This window comes from Urocitellus parryii, chromosome 8 (assembly GCF_045843805.1).
Source record: "Urocitellus parryii isolate mUroPar1 chromosome 8, mUroPar1.hap1, whole genome shotgun sequence".
Lineage (NCBI taxonomy): Eukaryota > Metazoa > Chordata > Mammalia > Rodentia > Sciuridae > Urocitellus > Urocitellus parryii.
The window spans coordinates 152,871,881-152,895,468 of record NC_135538.1 but is presented as its reverse complement, the minus strand read 5'-3'; the positions used below and the strand labels follow the sequence as shown (position 1 = coordinate 152,895,468).

Genomic DNA, 23,588 nt, shown 5'->3' with positions numbered 1-23,588 from the left:
ATGGCAGTGGGGGGTGTGGGAGCAGGCTCTGCTGGGAGGGACGGTGCAGCTGGCCAGCAAGGAAGAGGACAGCAGCCAGCAGCCGTCCTAGAGCACGGGAGGAAACAGAGGCCAGAGACCTGGTGTCCAGGGAAGGTTCAGTCAGGCTGGCCCAGGAGGGGAAGACTCTGGGTGGATGGAAGCAGGCCTTTTCCGTCAGATGGAAACTTGGGCCACGTGAAGCTCATTTTGTCCTCAGCTCCTCCTGGAAGTACCCACGACCCTGAGTGTCCTCAGCCCAACAAAGCATCAGTCAGCTGGCTGCCTGCCGCTGGGAAGACCTGCCTGCGCCCTGAGGAACCCAGACCCAGGTGAGTTGAAGCCGGGCCTCGTCCAGCGAGGCCTCTGAGGCTGCTTGTCTCCCCTCTTGTCTGGGTGCGGCCCAGAGGTCTGCGATTTCTGCGTGAGATCACTGCTCGTGTGGATCGACCCAGCTCTTTCTACCTGAAGATCTTCCCCCACCCTCACTTCGGGTGCTGGGAAGAGCTTTGCTGGACTGGACAGTCTGAGCGCTCCTGTGGAGTCTCAGCCACGTGCCACCGGTGAGCCTTGGGGGCTGCCCTCCGTGGATCTGGATGGAAAGAAAACCTCCCCCCAGCCACCCCTACCTGCACTGCCTGCAGCGAGGAGGGAGAGGGGCCAGCTAGAGGTCAGTGCGGCCATCGCAGAGTGAGACCCTCAAGATCCTCCAGTGCAGCCGAGGTCAGGGAAGTGGGTCTTGTCCGGCCACTGGCCCAGCACTTACTTTGGGCAGCTCCAGAAAGAGCTGTGTTCAGGAGCAGCAGATGGAAACTGGAACTCTCCTACGTGGCTGGTGTGAGATGTCACAGCTCCGTGGAAAACTGTGGCAGTTCCCCCAAATGATCAACAGAATGACTACGGGAGCCAGCCGTCCCACTGCTAGGTACACACACCAGAGCTGCAAAATGTGACCCTGATACACATGTGCCAGCGTGTCCTGCCCCTTGGGTCACAATAACCGAAAGGTGGAAACAAGCCAAACGTCCACCCACGATGAATGGGCAAACAAAACGTGGACCTTCCTCACCGTGGAATATCATTCAGCCATAAAAAGGAATGGAGTTCTGCTGTTGGCTGCCCGGGGATGAATCGCCAGCCCATCATGTGAGGGAGCCAGAGCAAAGGGCAGTTGTCTGACGCAGCGGATCTGGAAGGTTTCAGAAGGAAAGAAGATTCTTCTCCTGGGGAGAAGGGGATTAGGGTGTCGTTTAATGAGTAGAGTTCCTATTTGGGACAGTGAATAAGTTTTATACATAAATAATAGTGATGGTTGTACAAGATGGTGAATGTAATTAATGCCACTGAATTTTACACTTAAAAAGTTGATTTTTAGAAGTTACTTCTATTTTAGAAGACATGTATATACATATATATATATATAAAACCACAATAAAAAAGTTCAAAAAAATAGAAACAGAAGAATACATTTGTGACAAATAGAGTAGAATTTATCACAGCAAACATAAAAGGTGTCGCAGTAAATAAATATAAAATAAACTCAACCGCAGTAAGACAATGGATCGTGTTATCAAAACCACAGAGAGGGACCAGGAAGAGGGATCGCTGCGCTGCAGAGTGACGCGGCTTCCCGGATGGACATTTTCCTTCTTGTGGGTTTGGCAGCACTGGCCCTGGAACGACCGTCTGTCCTTCCAAGGGTGTGTGTGGGGTCAACCACCCACCAGGGCAACGAGAAGAAGCAGCTGGCATGTCACCTGCCCCATGCTGCTTCCTGGACTCTCAGTTCTCGTGACATGTGACCCCAGAATGAAGGATGCAGACTCGGGGCAATGTCCTGGGCTGCGGTGGACCCACAGCAAGGCCAAACCACTGTGGGGAGCCGAGTTTCCTGACCGTGTGTGAAGTCAGGCTGGAATTAGCGCGGGGAAGAGGGCCTGGGCTCTGGACAGGAACCCACCGTGGTCTGTCTTATTACGCAGCTGCTTGAGTTACCTGGGAAACGTCTCCCCACTAAGATTCATGATCTGCGTGGGGAAGGAGGGGACCTGGGGTCAGAGAACAGGGTTAGGACCAGGGTCGGATGACGGGGATCCCGTGAATGGCGGGGTTCTTAGTGATGAGGGGATCGTAACGGGCCATTCTAGCTGTGGGTTTAGAGGTGCCCAGGACGCTGTGTGAAGCCGAGATTCCTGGGCAGCCGGGACCAGGCCGGGATGTTGCCTTGGGGAGTGAAGTGTTGAGTCAGAGGAAAGCGGGGTCCTCCCACAGCCATCTCTCCTCCCCTCTTCCCCCTGGGGACCTCTCACGGGGACAAGTCTGAGCTCCGGAGTGAAGTGGCAGAGCTGCCGGAGGGCCAGAGCATGCACAGAGGCCCACGGGAAGAACAGGGCAGCAGAGAAGCCTCCGTGCTCCAGACTCACCAGGGACGCTGCTGGACGGCAGGGTAGGGGGCAGGTGCTTGAGCCACCTGGGAGTCCTTCTCTAGGTTCCTTTGTAGTCTTACTGCCTGCCCAGGTCTGCTCACCCAGCACGTGGGCACAAACCCAGGATGCGCGTCCTGGTCTCCCCTCCCAGTGAAAGGCAATCCTTGGCAGCTTCCGCCTTCAGGCCTGCTCACTGGAGTCAGCCGGCTCCTTCAGGATGCTGCCCCTGGCCCACCCCAGGCAAACAGGTGCTTCTGTCCACAACCCATCAGAGGAGCACTTGGAGGGGCCATGGCACAATGACCAGGACACCTTTGTTTTCAATTGCAGATTTATTTCACACAGAAATCGTGGTGCAGAAAGCGGGTGCCACACACTGGGTCGACTCAGCAGAAAGCCCACAGGAAGAGAGCAGAAGATGACCGGCTTGAGACCCCAGCCATCCAGACCTGGGAGGGGCGAGCAGAGCAGACCAGCAGGCTGGCCCAGGCTCCAGGGCAAAGCAACACCAAGCAGCACTGCGCAGGGGGCTTCTGGAGAGGAAGGAGGGCCTTCCCCCCCTCACCGAGAGCGCCACCGTGGGGGGAGTCTGCCCTGAGTCAAAGCACAGGGCCAACTTCAACAGCAGGAGCACAGAGGGACACGCAGGAGAGGTGGGGCTGGGCGAAGATCAGGGGCTGATTTTTAGCCCAAGACACAGAGCCAGCTCCGACTTCTGGATCTTTCCATCCTTGTTCACATCACAGTGACGCAAGAGAATCTCCCGGAACTTATCAAGGTCCACCCCGCTGATGCTGGGCTGCAGAGGACACAAGGAGCAGGTCAACGGGCAAGGTCCACTGGGCAGCTCCACCCACCGTGCCCTCCCTGATCACCCAGCCGGCACCCTCCGTCTGGGAGCTTCGGAGCCCAGAGTGTCCCCTCACCCCAGCCGGCACTGATAGAGAAAAGTCCTCTCCCATGGCTTCATTCCTCAGCCTGTCCCTCCAGGCAAAAAAAAAAGAAAAAAAAAAGAAAAAGACTTGTATTTCTAAATGGCTTTCTCACGGGAAGTCTGTCTCAGGAGCAATCATAATAAGAGACTTTGCTGGAAGCAGAGAACTGGCATCACAGAACGCTCCTTCCTAGCCCTAGAGAGTGGAGCCATGTTCTGCTAACTCCTGTGGGAGGTTTTGTGCCTCTGGTTGAAAGAAGGGCTGCGGAGGATGAGGTCCAGTGCTTTACATTTCATGTTGAACTAGGGACAGAGGTCTTACTCCAGAGTATGTTTCCAGGGCTAAAAAAGGAGTTGGGATGCGTGAACACTAGGGAAGGTCTCAGCCCGAAGGTCTGAGAGGTCAAGCAATGCTGGAACCCAGTGCTCCTCCCCAGGTGTGTGTTTCACTTGGGCCTCACAGCAAGGCTGGGAGGGAGACCATCGCACCCCTTTTACAGATTGGGAGACAGAGGCTCAGGGAGACCAAAGGTCCTGCCCAGCTGGAAGCTGGGTCTCATTCGTCACCCCACGGCCTCTGACCCCAGTTAAGAGCTCATTCCCCGGTGGCACTGTTCTCCTGCAGGACCACTGTGGGGATGGCCAGGAATCTAAATTAAAAAGTCAGTGTCCAGAGAGAAGGGAGACCCAGCCCAGCAGCAGCCCAGCCAAGCCCTGGGTTTCCGCAGAGGTTTTGTGGAGAAGAGAGAAAAGCTCTGCCTCCGGGATTTGATGTTAGGGTCCTGGGAAGAGCTCCCCACCTCATCCCTGCCCCCAAGGTCTCCTGGACGGGAGGACCTCTAAAATAAACCTCAGCAGGGACAAGAACTCCTGCTCCTTAACCAGACACAGGGCGCATGCGGACACGCCCACTTGCACTTTCCAGCAGGGTAAGTGACTGACACCCAAACTGTCCCTGATAGCAGGCTTTAAGTAGGGAGGAGGGGAGAGAGCAGCAGAAACCAGGAGCCAGCTGGCAGAGCGGGAGAACAGACCCACAGCGTGGGGAGGGCTTCAGGGACATCAGGAGGAGAGGGAGCCTGGGAGCAGATCATCTGGCCCACTTCGCTCCTCTGTCAAAGGTGCCCTGTGAGACCCAGATGGGACCCTTGTCAAGAGGGTCTTGGTTGGGGCACACAAGGGATGCTTCCCTGGGTATCAGTAGGAGGCAGGGATACGAGTGTCCCCGGGAGATGGCTCTGAGTCCCCAAACAGCAACCTGCACTCGGGCCCCGTGTGGTGAACTCCTTTGGGATGTTTGACTTTAGCTCCGTAAGTGACCTTGTGACAGCTTTTCTCTGGTCTATGGCACCCTGCCAGTGTCCTTTGGGCAAATCCTCACCTTTAGAAGACTCATGGGAGTCATTTACGTGATAGCCTGAATTAATCTGCAATGTATCAACCTCGTTCAAATTATTTTACGTTTGATTTTTCTAATTGAAGAATATTAGGCTGGAGACATAGCTCAGAGACAGAGCGCTGGCCCAGAGTGTGCGAGGCCCTGAGTGCGAGCCCCAGCACTGCAGATAAAAAAGAGAATCATAGGGCTGGGAATGTGGCTCAAGCGGTAGCGCGCTCGCCTGTCATGTGTGTGGCCTGGGTTTGATCCTCAGCACCACATACCAACAAAGATGTTGTGTCCACTGAAAACTAAAAAATAAATATTAAAAAATTTTCTCTCTCTCTCTCACTCTCTCTCTTTAAAAAAATAAAAAAGAGAATCATAGACTTGTTTCCTGCCAAGTTGCTACCTCCCTGAGGCAAGTGGAAGGTACCTCTGTGTGACTGGGTGGTGGGTGAGGACCCAGGGGACCTGTCCTTGGGCCTTTTGAGTTCTGTTTTAAAGCTGGGCGTCCCACTGTGAGTCAGAGACTGGAATGCCACTGCTCAGAAGTCCACGGGTCAGGGGAGACCCTTCACCTGAGGCTGCTGGGACCCTGGTCTTGGAAACAGTTTTAACGGCAAGTAGCCAACACGAGCCCACGGGGTTCCCGACGTAGGGGCTCTACCCACATTAACCCCATCTTCAGAACAGCCCAGGAGGCTGTGCCCACCTTCATCCCTACTGTGCAGAGAAGGGGACTAGCTCAGGGTTGTCCCCAGTTGTCACACTGAACCAGATTCACACCCAGGCAGAACCACAGTCTTCCACAGCCTTCCTCACCCACCCCATGAGGAAGCGGGGTGGATCTGGGGTCACTGACTGAAGACAGGCCATCTGACCCCTTGAATCCTGGGAAGTGGGGGACCATAGGGACCGGCCTCTCCCCCACAGTAGGAGCACCATGGTCAGATCAATGGAACCACTGATGACTCTGTCCCTCAGGGGCCTTCGTACCTTTATCAGACCACTTCCCTTTCCTGTGCACTCTAACTCTCTAACATAAGGAGCACTGCTGCCAAACCCCCTGTCCACTGCTCCCCTAGTCCCCAAGGCCCAACCCCCCCAGGTCCACAACTCCCTAGTCCCCAGAGTCCAATCCCCCAGTGCCCACTGCTCCCCTCATCCCCAGGGTCCAATGCCTCATCTACACTGCTCCCCTAGTCTTCAGAGTCTAATCCCCCAGTGCCCAATGCTCCCCTCATCCCCAGGGTCCAACCTCCCAGTGCCCAATGCTCCCCTAGTCCCCAGAGTCCAATCCCCCAGTGCCCACTGCTCCCCTCATCCCCAGGGTCCAATGCCTCATCTACACTGCTCCCCTAGTCTTCAGAGTCTAATCCCCCAGTGCCCAATGCTCCCCTCATCCCCAGGGTCCAACCTCCCAGTGCCCAATGCTCCCCTAGTCCCCAGGGTCCAATCTACTAGTGTCCACTGCTCCCCTAGTTCCCCGGGTCCAATGCCTCAGTTTCACTGCTCCCCTAGTCCCCTGGTTCCATACCCCTCCGAGTGTCCACTACTCCCTTAGTCCCCAGAGTCCAATCCCCCAGTGTCCAGTGCTCCCCTAGTCCCCAGGGTCCACCTCCAGTGATGTATGGGTCACCTTTACAAACTAAACATGAAAGGTACATTCGTGCTCAGGGGAGCTCTTAGGCGAGGCGCATGTTAGACTCGGGCCTCTAGGTCGGGTGACGTCCCCTCCTGCCAAACATCCTCCTGTCCACAGCAGAGAAAAACAGATGACGTGGAAACACACACGGAGTTGGGGGAGCCCCTCTGAGATCACAAACAGCCTCCTCACGAGGAGGGAGCTGAGGGGCTGCCGCTGGCCTGACGGGCGCCCAGGAAGCCCAGAGCGGAGATCAGCAGCCAGGCCTGTCCAGCACAGGTTCCCTCATCCCGCACACCCATCTCCAGCCTTTCCCTCATGTGCTCTCATGGGGCCAACTGCAGCCACGCAGCTCCCCTGCACCCTGGCTTTTGTTCAAATGTAACTGCTCTGTGAGCTAGAAGTTTCCCCTTCTCTTTAATTCTCTCGGGGTGGGGGGGGAATGTCTCTTCTGTTTCTGAGTTGAGTTTTACTTCCACCTTTACCTTTGGGCCTTTGGAAATTATTGCCAGACAGTGAGGACTCAAGGGCAGAATCACTGAAAATTATGAAGATTATCCAGGCTGAAAAGTGGTGAATTTTGAGAGGAAATATAGATATAGATATCTGGCCTTTCTTTTAGAAAAATCAGAAATAGCAAAGGTCAAAAGCTATAACTAAAGCTATAAAAGCTAACAGCTTCCAGATCAATGTGTGAGATCTTCATAACGGCTAATTTACTGATCTCTCAGTAACGGCTTATTATCCTAGATAACAGTGAAATAGCACAACATTAGCTGCTTTATGCGTGTTTTCCTCTATAATCTTCATGTCAACCTTATGGAGGTGGGATCTCTGGTGACTCCCATCTTCTGTATGAGGAAACTAAGGTTTGGAGATGCTAAATGACTTGCCAAGGTCACCTTGCCCATCACGGCCTGGGACCCAGAACATTCAGCCTAGAACCTGAATCCCTTACCTAGAGTCTCGCGACTACTTAACTCGTTTCTTCTTTTATTTCCAATATTTTTCTACAATATGCAGAGAGTTTTACAGTCACTGAAGCTGGAATCTCTGGAGCTCTCGAGAGAGAGTGTTAACTGTTCTCAAGCTAAACGTGCTCCAGAGATCCCAGCTGCTTTGTTCAAATGAGCCGATCGTTTTGGGAAGTCTGACTATCACCCAGGGACCGTGACAGTTTACATTATTCCTCGTCATCATGAAAACTCGGGAATCAGATACTATTGCACCTATTGTATGGATGAAGAGTCAGTTTTGGAGAGGGCACCCTCCAAGCCAGGCTCTCAGCCCACGCATTCCATCAAAAGCAAATGAAAGCCCCAGCCTGGCCCTTCCTGGTGCATGCATCTTTAATGTCCCACCGTGATGACTTGGTTTCTGTCACATCGTCTCTTAAATAGATAATGAGAAGAATAGGGCTTTCCTCTAGCAGCCAAAGCAAAGGGAAATACCACACAAGGGCCCATCCGTAGCCCAGGCGGTGCAAGCGCCCTCAGTGTCACCACCAGGGAAAACAGGTCAAGGGGGAAAGAAGAGGACAGGGACCAGCCAGGCAGGACTGACAAGAGTCAGGCCTCACAGAAGGTGCCCAGTCATCCCAACCAACAGAAGAAAGAACGGCCTGGGCCGGCTGAGTCCCAGGGTGTGAACTTCCTGGAGACTTGTGCAAAAATTGATTATCTGAACACTTTTCTGTTTCAAGGCTCCATAGTTTAAATAAGATGCAAAGAACTCTGGGGCTTCAAAAGTGATTGATAATTGTTATTCTGATTTGCAGCTATCTGAACCAACAAGGATACATTGTGTACCAAACAAACCTCAAAAAAAGGGCCTTGGGTACAGACTGCTGAATCCATTGTCTGCACAGTCCCTTGGAAAAGAAGGAGTTGGAAATTATCTGCTTACGCAGATTATGCAGCCGATCAACCCTTTGGGACTCAAAAAAAAAAAATGCTTGTTAATTGCAAGGTATGAAAGAAACCCCTTGGTGAAAAAAAAATTTACAATCCCAAATATGAGATTTGTTATATGAAATTAAATTTTGTTTCTATTTTAGTTATTCTAATAACCAAGTCTGGGGAGTTAGAAGTGATTTTCTGCAACTGAAAAATAAAATAGTGAAATATACGGTAATACCGAGTTATTTTGGTAAAGCAAAAAGATGTTTCTATAATAACTTCACGTGAGTTGAACTCAATCTTAAGAAAGTAAGGGAGGTCTCTTGGGCTTCACAGGCTCTTAAAGATTCTCACATAGACTACATCTCTAGAGTTTCCTCTCTGGCATTAGCCTTCTGTCTCACTCCCAGGGTGAAAGACGGAATCAATCAAAACAGCAACCCCGTCCCTGACGGGATCAGCCCCCACAGCCTCGGGACCTCACCTGGACCAGCTCCATCATGTCTTTGACAAAACCATCCACCTCGGGGCCTTCCAGGGCTCCAGTTTTACTCTGAAAGGTAAAAAGATCCAATCACCCAACAGCATTTTCTTAAGTTAAAAGGTTCAAGAATAAAGTGGGTGAGGAGACCAAGTGGGTGTTCCTCTGCAGCCATAAACTGATCTAGAAATGGCCTGATCCAACGTATGTCCCTCCTGTAGAACGTGGAGTTCCCGTGCACTGGAGGAATTCCCTACAGACAGCTCCCTGTCGCCACGTGAGAAGCAGCAGGTCTGGGTCCCTGAGCTCTTGAAAACATGTGAAATTCACTGGCTGCTTCTCTTCCAAACTCCAATCTTCAGTTCAGACTGCTGCAACTGCACACCCTATTGACCCTTTGAAGGACAGATTGACGTTTTTAATTTTTATTTAATGGCTGAGCAGTGGCTTGGTAATTATGGAAACACAGAGAGTAAATCAAGGGAGCCTATGCTGAGTGAACACATTATAACTGTCAGTTGGTCTATAGATAAGACTATTTTTTCCTACCCTTTTTATAACTCATAAACGTGGATGTCTATGAAATACAAAACATTACAATATCTGTTCTCTGACATCCCAGCGACAGCCAAGTGTCCATTCTCTTCACATGTCCTTCATCCTGAGCTTCTAATATACCATTTTTGAAATTCCATGTCTTGGTGTATTTTCCAGGCACTACAACATGGCGACTGCATCAGGTAGGAAGTTTATTGTCTTTATCCTCTACCTTTACAGAGAAGAGGAACACGGCTCCTGGAGGCTGAGGAGGTGAGAAACCCGCCCCAGATCACCGTCTGCTAAGTCCTAAGGTGACTGGGACCCTGGCAGCCTCGGCCTTGACCCTGATGCTCTTCCTCTCAGAACACAGACGTCCAGCCGGGTTGGTTCCGGGGGATGCTGCCTGCGCCTTCTTGGTTTGCTGTTTGCCTTCTTCCTTCTCTGTCATCCTGCCTTATCCTCAAGAAGGCCATCTCCTAACTGCCCCTGGCACTTTAGACTGCTTTTCTCCCCCGGAAATGTGACCACACAGTCAGTCCTGGAGAGAGAAACCGCTCTTATGCCAAGTAGGTGCAGCCTTGCCTCCGTGTCCTCGGGTTGGACATGGGGAGGTTTGTTGGTATGTTTTTAGGAGCCTATGATCATAAGTGGACTTTTAGTCACACATAAAAGAGAAACCTTCTTAATTCCGATGAAAGCAAAAAAACAAAGACACTGTGGTTTCACCCGCTCCGACTGTGAACATGCTCGGGCCCATTTATACGCAGCTCTTGGACATCCCTAGAGGAGCAGCGGGTACCCTGGCCTCAGAACACGCGTGCGGGATGGCCACTGGCCACGTGAGTTCAGGAATGTGGGTAGGATGTGCCCACACGGAGGCCAGCGCAGGCAGGGAGACGCTTACCACGTCATAGTGGGCGAAGATTTTCTCAAAGTCCCTCTTCCTCTCCTCCGTGGAGCAGGCCTGGGATGGAGAGAGCATCCAGTCAGTCCAGCCTGGTCCTCCTGGCCCTGGGCACCTCTACAACCTCCAGTAGTGACCCTCAAGGTGGCTGATTCCACTCTGAGCCTTGTCAGTGTCTAAATAAGCTAAAAGAAGGACCAACGCCTGCTGCCCCTCCTCTCTCCCTCCCCACGGCGCAGAGGAACAAGGGCACAACCCAGGGAAAGGCGTACTCACGTCCATTTTAAATTGCAGAAGGAAGTTTTCCTGGAGAGCCAGGATTCTAAGAGGAAAAATAAAATAAAATCCACATGAAGCTCCATCAGCTCTCACTCTTTCCACACCTCTGACATGAGGAACGACTCCGCGGCTTCCCGGGAAGCCTGCAGAACTTGCCTCAGGGGAACAGGCAAAGGGATGGATGGAGAGACCCCATGGGCATCAGTACTGCCTGGAGGGACTTCAAACTTTCCCTGTGGTAGGAAGTGGTTGTCCTCAGACCCCTAGGAAGGTGTCTCTGAATCCGTGACCTCACTTCCACACCACTCACCTTGCCAAGTCATTAAGATCCAACCGACCATCTTTATTTTTGTCAAAGATCTTCATCTGAAATGCAGAAGGAAAAACAGTTGCAAGAAATACTTGTAACAGTTCATTCTGAAAGTCATCAAGTGCTTTTCTATTTTGCCCTTTTAATTATATATTTGCCTATTTGGTGGGGGAATCCCTCTGTCTGGGGGAAATTCATCTTTGTTACAGACCGAGTTGCATCTCAGGTCTGTGTGGGATGGCTCAGAGCACTAGCCCCTGAGTGGGTTAAGCTGTGTGGCATACCACACCCAGGTTCTCTGACTTCAGTGGCACGGGGGGAGGGGGGCGGCTGGCAGGGGCTCCACGTCTGCAATCTGGGACCTACAGGGGCTCCACGTCTGCAATCTGGGACTTGCAGGAGCTACTCTCTGGCGACACTCCCAGTTGCCAAGGCACAGAGACACAGAGAATGGCAAATCACTTGCTCATTAAGATTTCATTATCTGGAGCAGGTCTGCGGCCACACCCGACCTCACAGGGGCTGGGTGGTGTAGTCCTACCTGTGCTCAGGAGGAAAACTGCAGTTTTTTGGTGGACAGCAGCAAGAACCGCCAGTTTGCAACAAAGTGGTATCGTGCCTGATGGTTAAAGCCTGAAACCTGGGTTCTTGGTTTGAGTCAGGGTTTTCTGAAATTATTTCACAGCAACCACACAGCACACTGTTATGTTTGGATACAAGGTGTCCCCAAAAGCTCATGGGAGACAACGCAAGAATATTCAGAGGCAAAATGATCAGGGAGGTATGTCCTAATCAGTGGGTTGGTCCACTGATTATTAATTGGGCAGTAATTGTAGGCAGGGAGGTATGGCTGGAGGAAGTGGGTACTGGGGTGTCCCTTGGGGGTTTGTACTTTGTCCCTGGTGAACAGAGCTCTCTCTGCTTCCTGGCTGCCGTGTCCTGAGCAGCTTTCCTCCTCCGCGTCCTCCACCATGATGCTCTGCCTCACTGGGCCCAGAGCTGAGGGGTCAGCCAGCCACAGAACCTCCGAAACCAGGAGTCAAAACAAACTTTCCTCCTCTGCATTGTCCTCATCATGCTTTTCGGTCACGGTGATGAAACAGCTGACTAACAGACCTCTCAGCACCTCAGCCCGGGGGCTCCTGTCAGGAAATCCCACCTTCCCAGGAGACGGAGGGAGCCAGCGCTGAGCCTCTCTCTGCACAGAGACACTCCACGGAGCCCATCTGCAGCACTAGCGCAGACACGGCTGTAGACTCGAGCACTAGAGTCGGCACGTTCTGCCCTGACCACAGGCGGGAAGGCTGGTCAGTCGGGCAGGACAGAGGAGACACGTGTGGCAGGTGCGAGTTGAAATGTGAGTGAATTTTCTGACTTCACAACATTTTAAAGCCACAGAAAGTCTCGGAACATGACAGTACGAGGAGGCCGCACAGGGAAAAAGAGACAGCGAGGTCATCTGGAAACACATCCAACAGATTTTTCATTAAAAGATCCCTCCTCCCGCTCCAAGTCCAGTGTGTTTTTAGTATTTGATTGGAAAGCCCAGGCTCCCAAAACCTGGGCACCAAAATGTACATTACAGAATCTACTAAAGGCCCAGGGATATCCTTATACGTCTGTACACAGAACACGTCCAGGGGTGTCTCTTGAACGCCATGCCTAGTAAAGTCCAGCAGTGACACCCTTTGCCAGAGTGATCTCTGTCACTGTCACTATGAGAGGCTCCATCTGAACAGGGAGCTGGATCAGCGGGAGCTTTCAGCCAGTGCCCCTCATAAGGAGGGGGCCCACTCCTCTGGGAGCAAACCTAGATGGGGAAAGCCCCTTCACTCAAAATCGGTCTGAGGAAGAGCGGACACCAAGTTCATGTCAATGAGGTTCAACATCAGAGAGCGGGCGGCGTGATCCACTTAAGAACCGGAGTTCTTTTGAAAACCTCTTTCTGAACTTCTCACCCTGTGTGCACATGGGGGTGAACGGTACACGTACCCGGGATCTGTCCTTCCGGTTTCCAAGTCCCTGACCTTGTGAGTTGAAGCATGTAATTAAGGAAGCCTGGGGCCAGCCCACCACAGGGGACAACCAGACCCAGGGGGACCTCAGGACTCCGCACTGTTTGGGTGAATTTTGAATTTGGCCCCTTTGTCTGGAACATAATAAGAGCTCTTAAGTTTTACAACTGTGATAATAGTGACCATTTGAGTTCTGATACATTATATGCCACTTCATTTCATGGTCACAACATCCTGCTGAGGTAAGAAATATCTGCATGGCACAAACAGGAAAACCAAAGTTGAGAAAGATTAAATTTGTCTAAGAAATTGGCAAGATGCAAGTCTAAGCTCATCCATGGTTGGGAAGTGTCCCCCTGAGGGCCATGTGCTGAAGTCCTGGTCTCCAGCCTGTGACAATGTTGGCAGGGGTGGGGGGACTTTCAAGAGGCAGAGCCCAGTGGAAGGTCTTGGGTCACTGGGCGACTGCCCGAAGGGGACTCAGGACACCGGTCTCTTCCTTTCTCTCTTGGCTTCCTGGTTGCCACGAGGTGGGTGGCCTGCTGTACCACGTGTCCCTGCCATGATGTACTGCCACCACAGGCCCAAACACAAGGCCAAGCCACCATGGGCTGAAGCCTCTGAAACCACAAGCCAGAGCAGGCCTTTCCTCCTTATAAGGTGACCGCCCCAGGGGTTTTGTCACAGTGACGGAAAGGTAACACCAGAGCTCTGGGCTTCATGGAGTCTGAATGTCTCATTATGAGTTTGTTTTGCTCCATGTTTGGTTATGAAATAAAACATCTGACGCCATAGATTATGCCAGAGATGTGGCGTTTGCTTTTCTAAATGCCTCTCTGTCCTTGGGGAAAAGGATGGGTGTTGCCTCCTGCTCAGTGGCCTGAGTTTTCCTAGAGAGACTGAAACTTCAGTCCTTAACAGAATTTTTTTTTCCTAACCTTAAAAAGAGATCATCATCTTTATCTGGTAATTATCATATTATTGTGTCAAAGAGCACTTAGAGCCCCTTCTTCTGTTATTAGTCTACAATTATTTACTGAATTGCAGTGGCACCCTCTCCTCCCCCAAAAATCCTAACCAAGCTTCTCCAGAAATCTTCACCATAATGGATTTTAAGACTCTAAGCAAAAGAGTCTCGACAAGAGTTCAACATGGGTAAACCTCCTATGTTCCTGATGCTCTGTTTTACTTGGCCAGCGGTCTGGGGAAAATCGGCAGTTCAGGTGCTGGACGCCCCTTTGATTGTTTTTCACAAACATGTATCCAGCCTAGTAGTTTGTAGAAGTGTGTTTGCAAATGCAACATGTGGTAACAACAACAAATCCTTTAACCAGGCCTCTGGCCTTGAGCTGGGCTTCACAGAGATGTCTACATTTTTAAGATAAGTTACCAACTGGGCTCCATGATAACAGCTGGCAGGGGGAGGAAAGAGGGGAGAAGAAGCTCCCCCCTTCTCAGGGGTTGTCCTTGAAGGGTTAACTTGCCCACAACAGTGAAAGGAAAAGCTGCTTTTATGTGAACTTCTGCAGACTGAGCTTCTAAGCCTCTCCCCTCACACGCTGGGTATAAAACTCTGAAACTCCCTGAACTCAGGGTTCAGGGGACTGATTGATTACAGCAAAAGCTGTGCCTTCTGAGTCTGGCTGCAGCCAAATAAAACGGTTTCCGGCTGTCTTTAGTGCCCTGGTCTGTCCCTACAACAGAATAACAGTTTAACGATATGCCGGGTACTGCATGAGATCCCCAGAAATTGCCACAGTGGCACACACTCTTGGGAGTGGAGATCAGAGACAAAACGCAGGACTGAAATGCAGGGTGACCCGCAACACTGGCGCTATCCCTGTGACCTCCAAGAGCAGAGGGTGGAGGGAGCACCTGGCCCTGGGGAGGACGGAGGCGGGAGAGGGGGCTTCCTGCAGGCTGGGAGGAGGGGGAGGATGGTGCCGGTGGACACAGTGCAGAGCTCAGCTGCAGGTGCAGGCAGAGGGCTGCTCGCAGAGTCCCACTGGGAGGAGGGGGCCGGGTGAGTGGGGGGAGGACGGCCAGCACAGGGGGTTCTGAGGGCCAAGAAGTGGAGTTTGTAGTCTGGCAGGTTCCTAAGACATCGGTGGCATCTGCCATTCACTCACTTCTCCATTCAACAAATGCGCATTCACCGGTGCAAATCGGTGGTGATACTCCATATGAAAGTCCACACAACTCTTCTACCATGTTAAATCGAGCAGTCTGTGGAGGAGCAGCTGGGGGGTTCAGCTTGAAGCCAGTGGTCATAGAAAGTTCTAGTAAGAAGATATCTTTGAGGGAAAGAGCAAGCCATGTGCAGACCTGGAGCTAGGAATATCCTGGTGGAGATTCGGGGAGTGCAAAGGGCCAATGGCAGTGGGCGGCACCCTTTGTGGAGACTTCAGGAGACAGAGCCTGGTGGGAAGGGGTCGGTCCACTGGGGCATGCTTTTGCAATGTACCTTGTCCTCAGACCCTAGCCTGCTCTCTCTCTCTCTCTCTCTCTCTCTCTCTCTCTCTCTCTTTTCCTCCTTGGCTGCCATGAGGTGAGCAGCCTCTTCTGCCACATGCTCCCCACCCTGGTTCCGCGTAATAGAACTTTCTTCTTTTAAGTTGATTTTTCTCAGGTATTTTGTCATAACAACCAAAAATTAAGTCCCTAGCCTCAGGTATTTTGTTATAGTTACCGAAAATGGCTGATTAGAAAAGGAACTCATACAGTAGCCAATAAGATCGGCCGATTAGAGGTGGAGTAAGAGAAAAAGAGGCATCAAGGATGATTCTGAGAGTTGGGCCTTGACCAACTTGAAAGATCATATTCTCCCTAACTAAGGTGAAGAAAAACAGCCCGTGGTTGGTGAGGAAGGTCGTATTTTCGATTTTGAAGATGATACATTTCCGGCTGTGCCCAAGAAATTCAGAGGAGTGGTCTGAGTCAGAGAGAGAGATTGAGGTCATTCACTTTAGCTAATCGAGATCACCAGTAGAGAGAAGGTGGACCCAGGTGGAACCACCTCAGGACTGAGCCCAGGCCCATCCCAGGTTGGGGAGGGGACACCTAGGACTACAGAAGGAAGAAGGAGACAGCGGCTCCCCCAGGCCTGACCGACAAGAGCCACAGCTCCGGGGAGGGGCCCAGCCCCACCTCATGCAGTTCTCTTTGTCTGCCAAAGTGCTGGGTCTCAACGTGTTGCCTTGCGCTATTTCATGCTCTAATCTGGGACGTGAGTATCTCTCCCACAGGTACTTGCTGATGTTTAATAAAAGCAGACATGATTCACTAACATCCTGTGCAGACGGCGGATCTCTCCCTGCCTGGTGTGGGCAGCACCTCTCGGTGCAGTGTCGGGGGTTTTGCTAAGGCCCACCCTGGCCGGCAGCTTTCCTTGCCCGGGCCCTTCCCCATGATGGGCCACCACACGTGGACGGAGAGCAATGGAGTCGGCTGTCTCTGACTGAGACCTCTTCTAAGTTGTTCTTGTGGGGTATTCTGGTCACAGCAAAGCCTGCTGGCTCACATAGGACGATACCCGGACACCTACGTCACTGTCACACTCAACTCCCCCGTACGTCTCTTTGATTCCACTTAGTGACAGATCTGGTTCTCAGCTCTTGCCCACCGTGACCTGGCGGTCCTCTTGCCAGGGTCTCACCCGGATGGCAGCAGCCTCCCGGGGCTCTTCTTGACTCCACCCTCGCCTGTGTCAAACTCGTCAACACGGCAGCCGGATGCTGACAGCCTCTGCTCAGTCCTCTAGCGGCTCCCCTTTGATTCAGTCTAAACCCAGGTCCCCGTGATGGCCTAGAAATCCAGGCTCCTCTGGTCCCTGTTCGACCCCCTTCTCCCTCTGCGACAGCCACATGGGTTCTCCCTGTTGGCAAGACCCAGGCACACTCTTGCCCTGGGGCTGCGCTCGCTGCTCCCCAGTCCTTCCAGGCATCTCACCTTCCCAGGGGGCCACCCTGATGTCCACAGGAAGTTTCCCCTTCTCCCCACCCACCGCCGCCCAGGGCACCTGCACTGGCCTGGCCTGGCTCCACTTTTCCATCACCCTCCACCCGCTCCTGCAATGGATGCATTATTGATTGCATTTACTGTGTCCTGCAGCCTCCCCTCTGCCTCTGGTGTCACCTCTGAGTCACCAGGGACTAGAATAGTGCCTGGGGCTTAATGAGAATTGAACCAATATTCACAGAATGAGCTGGATGAGTGACTATGTTATGAAGGCGGCAAGCACCGATGGTGCCGGGGGCACAGAAGAGCAGCCCTGGACTCGCCAGGGAGAAGGTCCTGCGAGGCTCTCAGGAAAGATGGCATCCAACTGCATCTCCAAGGACCAACAAGAGCCAGATGAAGAAAAGTAGGGAAAAGATGAGCCAGGCTCCACTAAGCAGTCAGAAAGCAGTGGAGTGGGACGCGCCCTCCGAGCCCCTGGGCTTCATGGGAGAAGAAATACCAGAAACTTATGCTGGAGATTCAAAATGCAAATATATTCATTATGTCCTTCATGTTTTATAAGTTAATAAAATTGAGATAACAGCCAGCGCCGACATTCTGACGTTAAGACAATGTTTAAAACATGCTCAGCTAGAGAGACGGTTCCCTGTTCCGTCCCCGCAGTTTCAGCCTAATTGCCCTTTTGCAGGTTCTTTATTCCATCACAAGGTTTCCCTGGGGCTTAGTCAAAAGGGACCTGGAGCCAGCTCTGCAGCAGGGAGGCAGCTTCCTGAGCTGGGGGATTGCCCGCTCCCCCGTAAGTGCAGGGCACATATTTACACAGGGTTTTGGACGTCGTTTTGTGAGCTGTTTAAACAAACCAACAGAGCAGGTCGCCAGTCTGTCTCCTCAGCTGAGATCCTGCCCTGGGGTGTCATTCTCTCCTGGGCATCATCTCTTTTCCTGTCCAAGCCAATCACAACTTATCATGGTCCTGTGGACTCACTTGCCTGGGGTCACCATTCAGAGCCGCCAGGTTCCAGAGCGAGAGGTAGGGACGGGTCCAGAAAGGCAAATCGGGACAGCTTCCAGTTCAGCTGGTGCCCTCGGCTGAGTAACTGAGTTCCCTGGGTTATCGTACCTTAAACCAACTTCCAGTGGTTGCAAACACCAACTGAGGGTCTGCAGAGATCAAGCTGGGGGCACGTTTAACAGAACCAGAGGCTCTTCCCACTACCCGCCTGGCTCAGCAAGGTGGGTCTGCTCCAGAACTCCTAAGGTAATGAGTGGAACCACCCACAAGCACATAATTAGGCCTCCATCAGCAAATGACTTGCTTTCTAAGGAAGAAACCTGCAGATCTGATGAAAGGCAGCTCACACGGGGAGGGGGTGGGGATACGGTGAAGGCCACAGGCAGAGGAGCCAGATTCCATTCAGCACAAAAGGTGGACTAGGGCTGGAGAGAGCAGGGAGGAAGAAACAGGCAGAATGGGAGAGCTAGTCATCAGGGCAACTCCTCATACCTCACCATTTTTCAGGAAGCCCCACGCTGATGACATCTCTGAGTCATTTGGGACAAGGATGTCGTAAGTGTGACATGGTGACAGCAAATACCACAGTGTGCTTCACATGCAGCAGCTCACTGCCCTCACGGTGTCTGGGCACCGTTAAATCCATGTCACTACAGACCTGAGTGATGCTGGGAGGCTAACGCTTGTCCTAGGTCAGGCCACTAAGTGGCAGGAAGACACGCCCCCCTCTTTCTGACCCCCCACTACACGGAACCACACACCAGATGAGCAGAACCGTCCCCGGGGGACAGGCATGCCCATCTGATTGGTCCTGATCACCTAGGTCCATGTTGACTTTTTCCCTGTGACTTTTGTTACCACTTGGGCTGCTGGCCTGGCGCTGAGAAGCCTGACGTTGCCTGGATTTCCCTCGTCTCCCCAAAGACAGCACACAGCCTCCCCCAGGCACACAGCCTGTTCCCAAGAGAAAAGCCAAAGGAATTCAGCTTTAGCCAGTGCTTTCGGGAGATGAGGCTTTCTGGTGCACGCAGTTGGTCTCAAACGAGGAGCAGAGGGAGGAGCACTGGAAGTTCTGTCACTCACCATGGTGCCCGTGTACTCTTCCAGCTTAGCCTCGGGAACGGCCTTGTGGTGGTGCAGGAAGAGGTCTCGGAGGAAGTTCTGTGACACCAGAGAAAAGTGACACTGTATGTCCTAAGTAAATAAGCTGCGAAGCTCTGTAGAGGCCTTATTGACTGTTTGTTTGAAGAAGGAGGTAGGATGTTTTTGACAAGCAATAAGTCCAAGCATGGAGGGCTGTCACTGTTAGAAGGGAGCTCAGGGAACCCAGAGAATAGCTCCAGGCATGGAAAAAAGCGAAAGTGCTCAGGTGTACCTCTTTGCTAAAGAGAGCGTCACAGCCCGCACCTGCTGAGTCTTCTAAACAGGCAGGCTTTTTTTTTTTTTTAAGTAATCAATTCAAATCCATGTTTCTTAGAATCATGGAAATCAAACTCATGATGCACACATATCAAATCGCCAAGGACAAAGACCCCGCCCCCCGCGGCTGTCCCCAGGGACACTTACGTGAAGCTCAGCCGCTGATATGAAGCCACTGCTGTCGGCATCGTATTTGCGCCAAATCTGAAACACACAAAAGTCTTTAAGCGATTTGTCCTCAAAAGCTGAGGGATGGACTTGTGCCGGTGTCCCCCATGGTTCAGCATCTGAAAACGGTCCCCACTGGTGCGAGTAAGACTTTCACAGGGAATTTCAGGCTTTCTTTGGTGACAGTCATTGGGAAGAACTCAGCCAAATTGTGGCACTGTGTCCACTTGAAGCCACTTATAAGGGTCACATGCTCCCATGGGAAGGCTCCGTATGAAACAATAGGATGAGATGCATTTCAACGCTGTGCTGTGCAGGATGCTACAGAAACAACTCTGGACCCCTGGGAGACCCACACGACAGCGCAGCGCCAACTCGGAGAGGTAGCGCAGGGCTGAAGCCAGCCTGCCCTCGTGGTCTGCCCGTCCCTGACGACGACGAGCTGCAGCTCCGTCAGACGACCGTCCTCGAGGTGGACACGTGACAACCTGGCACCCACACCAGTGGGAAATGAGATGGAGTCACCTGCTCAAAGCTGAGACGCCGAACGTCAACACCTCCCAGTGAAAGGGTGGGCTCACACACACTGCCAGGGACACGGTGACCTTGCCTGCAGGGCCGTGGCTCCGGGTGGAGGGAGAGGCTACCTCGGTGACTCCCAGGGGCAAGCCATCCCTCCCACTGGTTTGCGGCCACAGCTGCATCCTGAGCTAGGAGACAGAGCTGGAGATCTGATCAAAGCCTGCTCTAATGAATGCTGCTCCTTGAACCACCTCTGCCTCCCGTGGACAAGGCCCTGGCTCCCACACCAAACCAAGGCAGCCCAGAGCACTTGTTTAGGGAACAAGGTTCTCCTTCCTTCTACCTGGGTGGTCTGCGGTACCCCCGGCAGGGACCTCCATCCTGCACACAATCAGGACCCAACCTCAGACCCCGCCAACAGAGTGAGTGGGCGGCTGTGACACCAGGCGGACCTTTAGTGAGAACTGTTCGGAAAGCCACTTCTTCTAGTCCCAGTCATTTGTGTCTGAATCAGCTTGACTTATGAAATCAATGAGGTAAGTGTGATTCATAGCATATTTGTGGATGAATATACCCAAACTATGAGAATTTCCAATAACTCCACCAACCATTTTTACAGACTCTTTAAGTGTTTTTCTCCTTGCCCCTCCAGCTCCATGAAGGCAGCTGAGCCCTGGGGGGCAAGAGAGCTTTCTGCGAATCTCAGCCAGCCTCTCTCTAAAGAAAGAAGGCCAAGTAAAGAGAGATCCAGACAAACAAGAACAGTTGATTACCAACAAACCCTGGAACAAGGAGAAACTTGAGCCAGTGAGTGTGTGTTAAGCTAGTGCTCAGGGCCTGTGGTTCAGGGGAACAGTGGACACTGGGGTTTCCTAAGATACATAGGATATAATGGGCTGCAATCAATTTAATTAAAAAGTAACTCAAGGGCCGGGGACATAGCTCAGTTGGTAGAGTGCTTGCCTCACCTGCACAGGGCCCTGAACGTTCTTCCTTATAGAACAAATTGACCAAGTAAAGGGAAGGAAAAATAGAATAGATATATTCTTAAAAAGATAAGAAAGCTCCTTAGTTCTGTTTCCTTTTCCCATTTCTCAAGGTTATTCCAGACTAAAAAAGTCCTAACATGCTAATACTTTTTTTCTGATTTTAGAAATAAATGATGTTCATCATTCAAAATTAAAGATATACAAAAAAAAAAAAAAAACAACAACAACAAAACTATACTATCCAGAAATCCCTACCCCAGAGAAGATTATTTAGTGTTTCTTTCCATTCTGTTTCTATTACATATAAAACAAAACTGAATTGCTGGTCACATTGTCTACACACTTGGTTGATTTATAAATTTTATTTAAAACTTCCTGTGAGCATTTTTAAACATAATTAAAATCATTTTGAAAATGTCTTGAAAGTAACTTGTAAATAATTTTATATAGAACTAGAAAACACAAAGACTATGAAAATGTCCGGAAATCCTACCATTCACAAATAACCGTAACTCATTTTACGAGTATATATCTATGCAGGTTTAGGAAAAACAGTGTTGTGTGTGTGTGTTTTTTTTTTTAACAAAATTAAGATCACTCTATGTACAAGTCTGTTTCTTAACATTAATTACATTGCACATCCGGTATATTATCAAATATTCTTGGAAACATTAGCAATTCAATGATGCATACTGCCCAGCAGTGGGACTTTCCCTAAGAAGCTGTAGCCTCTAGAAGGACCCCTGGCAAGTACTCAGAAGCACCGTGGAAGGAAGGAATCATACGAGGTATCATCATTTCCTTTATTCTTCCTTCATTCAGAGTTGGTTATGTTATTTTTTCTCCCAATTCTGGGGATTGAATCCACAGCCTTATGCATGCCAGGCAAGCGCTCTACCACTGAGCCACAGCCCCAACCCTTCAGTTTTAACTCTTAAGTAACAGCACAGCATTTAATGGACAATGTTCTAAAGAAAATTTTTTACATCCATAAAACACATACCTGGAGAAGTAGAATTATACAGTCAATATGTAAATGTTTTTAAGTAATTCTGAATCATGAAGTTTTAAAGTTTCCTGATTGAATTTTTGCAAAATTACTTTCCATAAAACTCTTCCACAATACACCCCTGCCACAGAGCATCTGTGAACAATCTCAGGGTTTTGGGTTTTTTGATTTTTTTTTTTTTAGTGGCACTGCATATTTTTATAGATCTTCTTAAAATCTTGACCACTTTGATTGTGAAAAATTAAGTTATTTTATTTACATTCCTTGGGTTATTGGATATATTTATGGTCCACTCAGACTTCTTCTGTGAACAGCCTGTGTATGTGCTTGCTCGATTTTATATAAAGGTAAAAAATAGTGCCCGCTCTGTCCTCTGTGCACAAGTGTCCCTCAGGACAGGCGGGGGGGGCAGCCACACCCCTCCCCACGTCAGACCACTCACCTGCATAAACTCCACGCTGCTGTCCAGGGGGGTTTCCAGGCGAAAGAACAGAAGAAACTTTTCATCCTCAGACAAGAACATACTGGCGAGCTAAGGGGACAGAGGAGCAGCAATCAGGGACACCTCCCCGGGTCCTTCAGGGAGTGCTTGTGGACGCAGGCCACGGGGAGAAGGGCTCAGCTCTCCCAGAATGGAGTTCCCTGCCCTTGATAACCCTGCGTGGATTATTGGTTCTTTCAATAATTATCATTCTCCTACTAGGTGTGAAACACTGTGGATAACTGTTTCCCATGAGCTAAAAATACAAAATAATGATGATAATAATAAACTTGCTCAGCATTCAGTATGTTCCAGTTACTATTCTAAGAACCTCCCATATTAAATTATCAATGATAGAAAATAGGAAGAGTGAATAGTGAATAATGCTTACCTGGGCTTACAGGTACTGTTCTAAGTGCTCATTTAATCCAAACCACCTCCTTTGAGATACACATACACTACTGCTATTTCTTTCTAATTAGAGAAACTAGGCCACATGGAGATAAAGAAATCGTCAAAGTCATGCAGTGAGTAAGTGGGGAGTGGAGTCTTCAAGTCAGGAATTTCAAGCCCCCCGCCCCCCACAACCACGAAGCTTTGCTGGTGAGATGCTGACCATGCAAAGAACCTCAGTGCCATGTGCAGGGCAGGAACGACTGCTGGCTGGGGGGATTCTTGAGTACCGACTGTGGTCTATGCTCTTTCACATCATTAGAGTTTATATGATGCTACAAGAGTTGGCTGAAGGGTGATAAATTCAACCAACAAGCTTCCTGTGTAAGCAATTGATGTACTTCACTCTTCATTTATTCCAAACAAAGGTGACATCTTGTTCCCCTATAGGATCATGGTTCTGCCTCACACCTAGGCGTTTGACAGGGTTCATTGCACCTAGGGGACTACTGTGTAAGCCATCTTCCTTCTGGGTCAGCCCATAAATAATGACTGCTTTTCATAACTGATAGTTTTCTCAGCATCTGGTATAACGCCACAGAGCAAGTCCAGCACACGTGAAGTGGGTGGGCTCAAGGTTCACCCGCTCGTTTGAATTCGAGTCAGCTCAAGGGTACATCATTTTAACAACAACTGTTGTCACATACTGGGTGCTGGGTGCCTACCGCATGGCCAGCACGGGTAAGGTGCTTTTCATTTATCATCTCACTAAACTCTCACATCAACCCTTCAGAAAGAACAAAT

General features: G+C 50.8%; 1 protein-coding gene across 1 annotated transcript in view; it reads right to left on the bottom strand.

The window, feature by feature from the left end:
• Positions 1-3,114: 3,114 nt before the first annotated feature.
• Positions 3,115-23,588, bottom strand: part of Scgn (secretagogin, EF-hand calcium binding protein) — a 30,941-nt gene continuing 10,467 nt past the window's right edge. The window contains exons 4-11 of the mRNA XM_026407722.2: positions 22,353-22,442; positions 19,370-19,426; positions 18,887-18,964; positions 10,817-10,872; positions 10,504-10,549; positions 10,228-10,287; positions 8,787-8,855; positions 3,115-3,243 (exon numbers count right to left, since the gene is read on the bottom strand). Coding sequence (XP_026263507.2) covers positions 3,115-3,243; positions 8,787-8,855; positions 10,228-10,287; positions 10,504-10,549; positions 10,817-10,872; positions 18,887-18,964; positions 19,370-19,426; positions 22,353-22,442 — 585 coding nt within the window. The remainder of the gene's footprint in view (positions 3,244-8,786; positions 8,856-10,227; positions 10,288-10,503; positions 10,550-10,816; positions 10,873-18,886; positions 18,965-19,369; positions 19,427-22,352; positions 22,443-23,588) is intronic.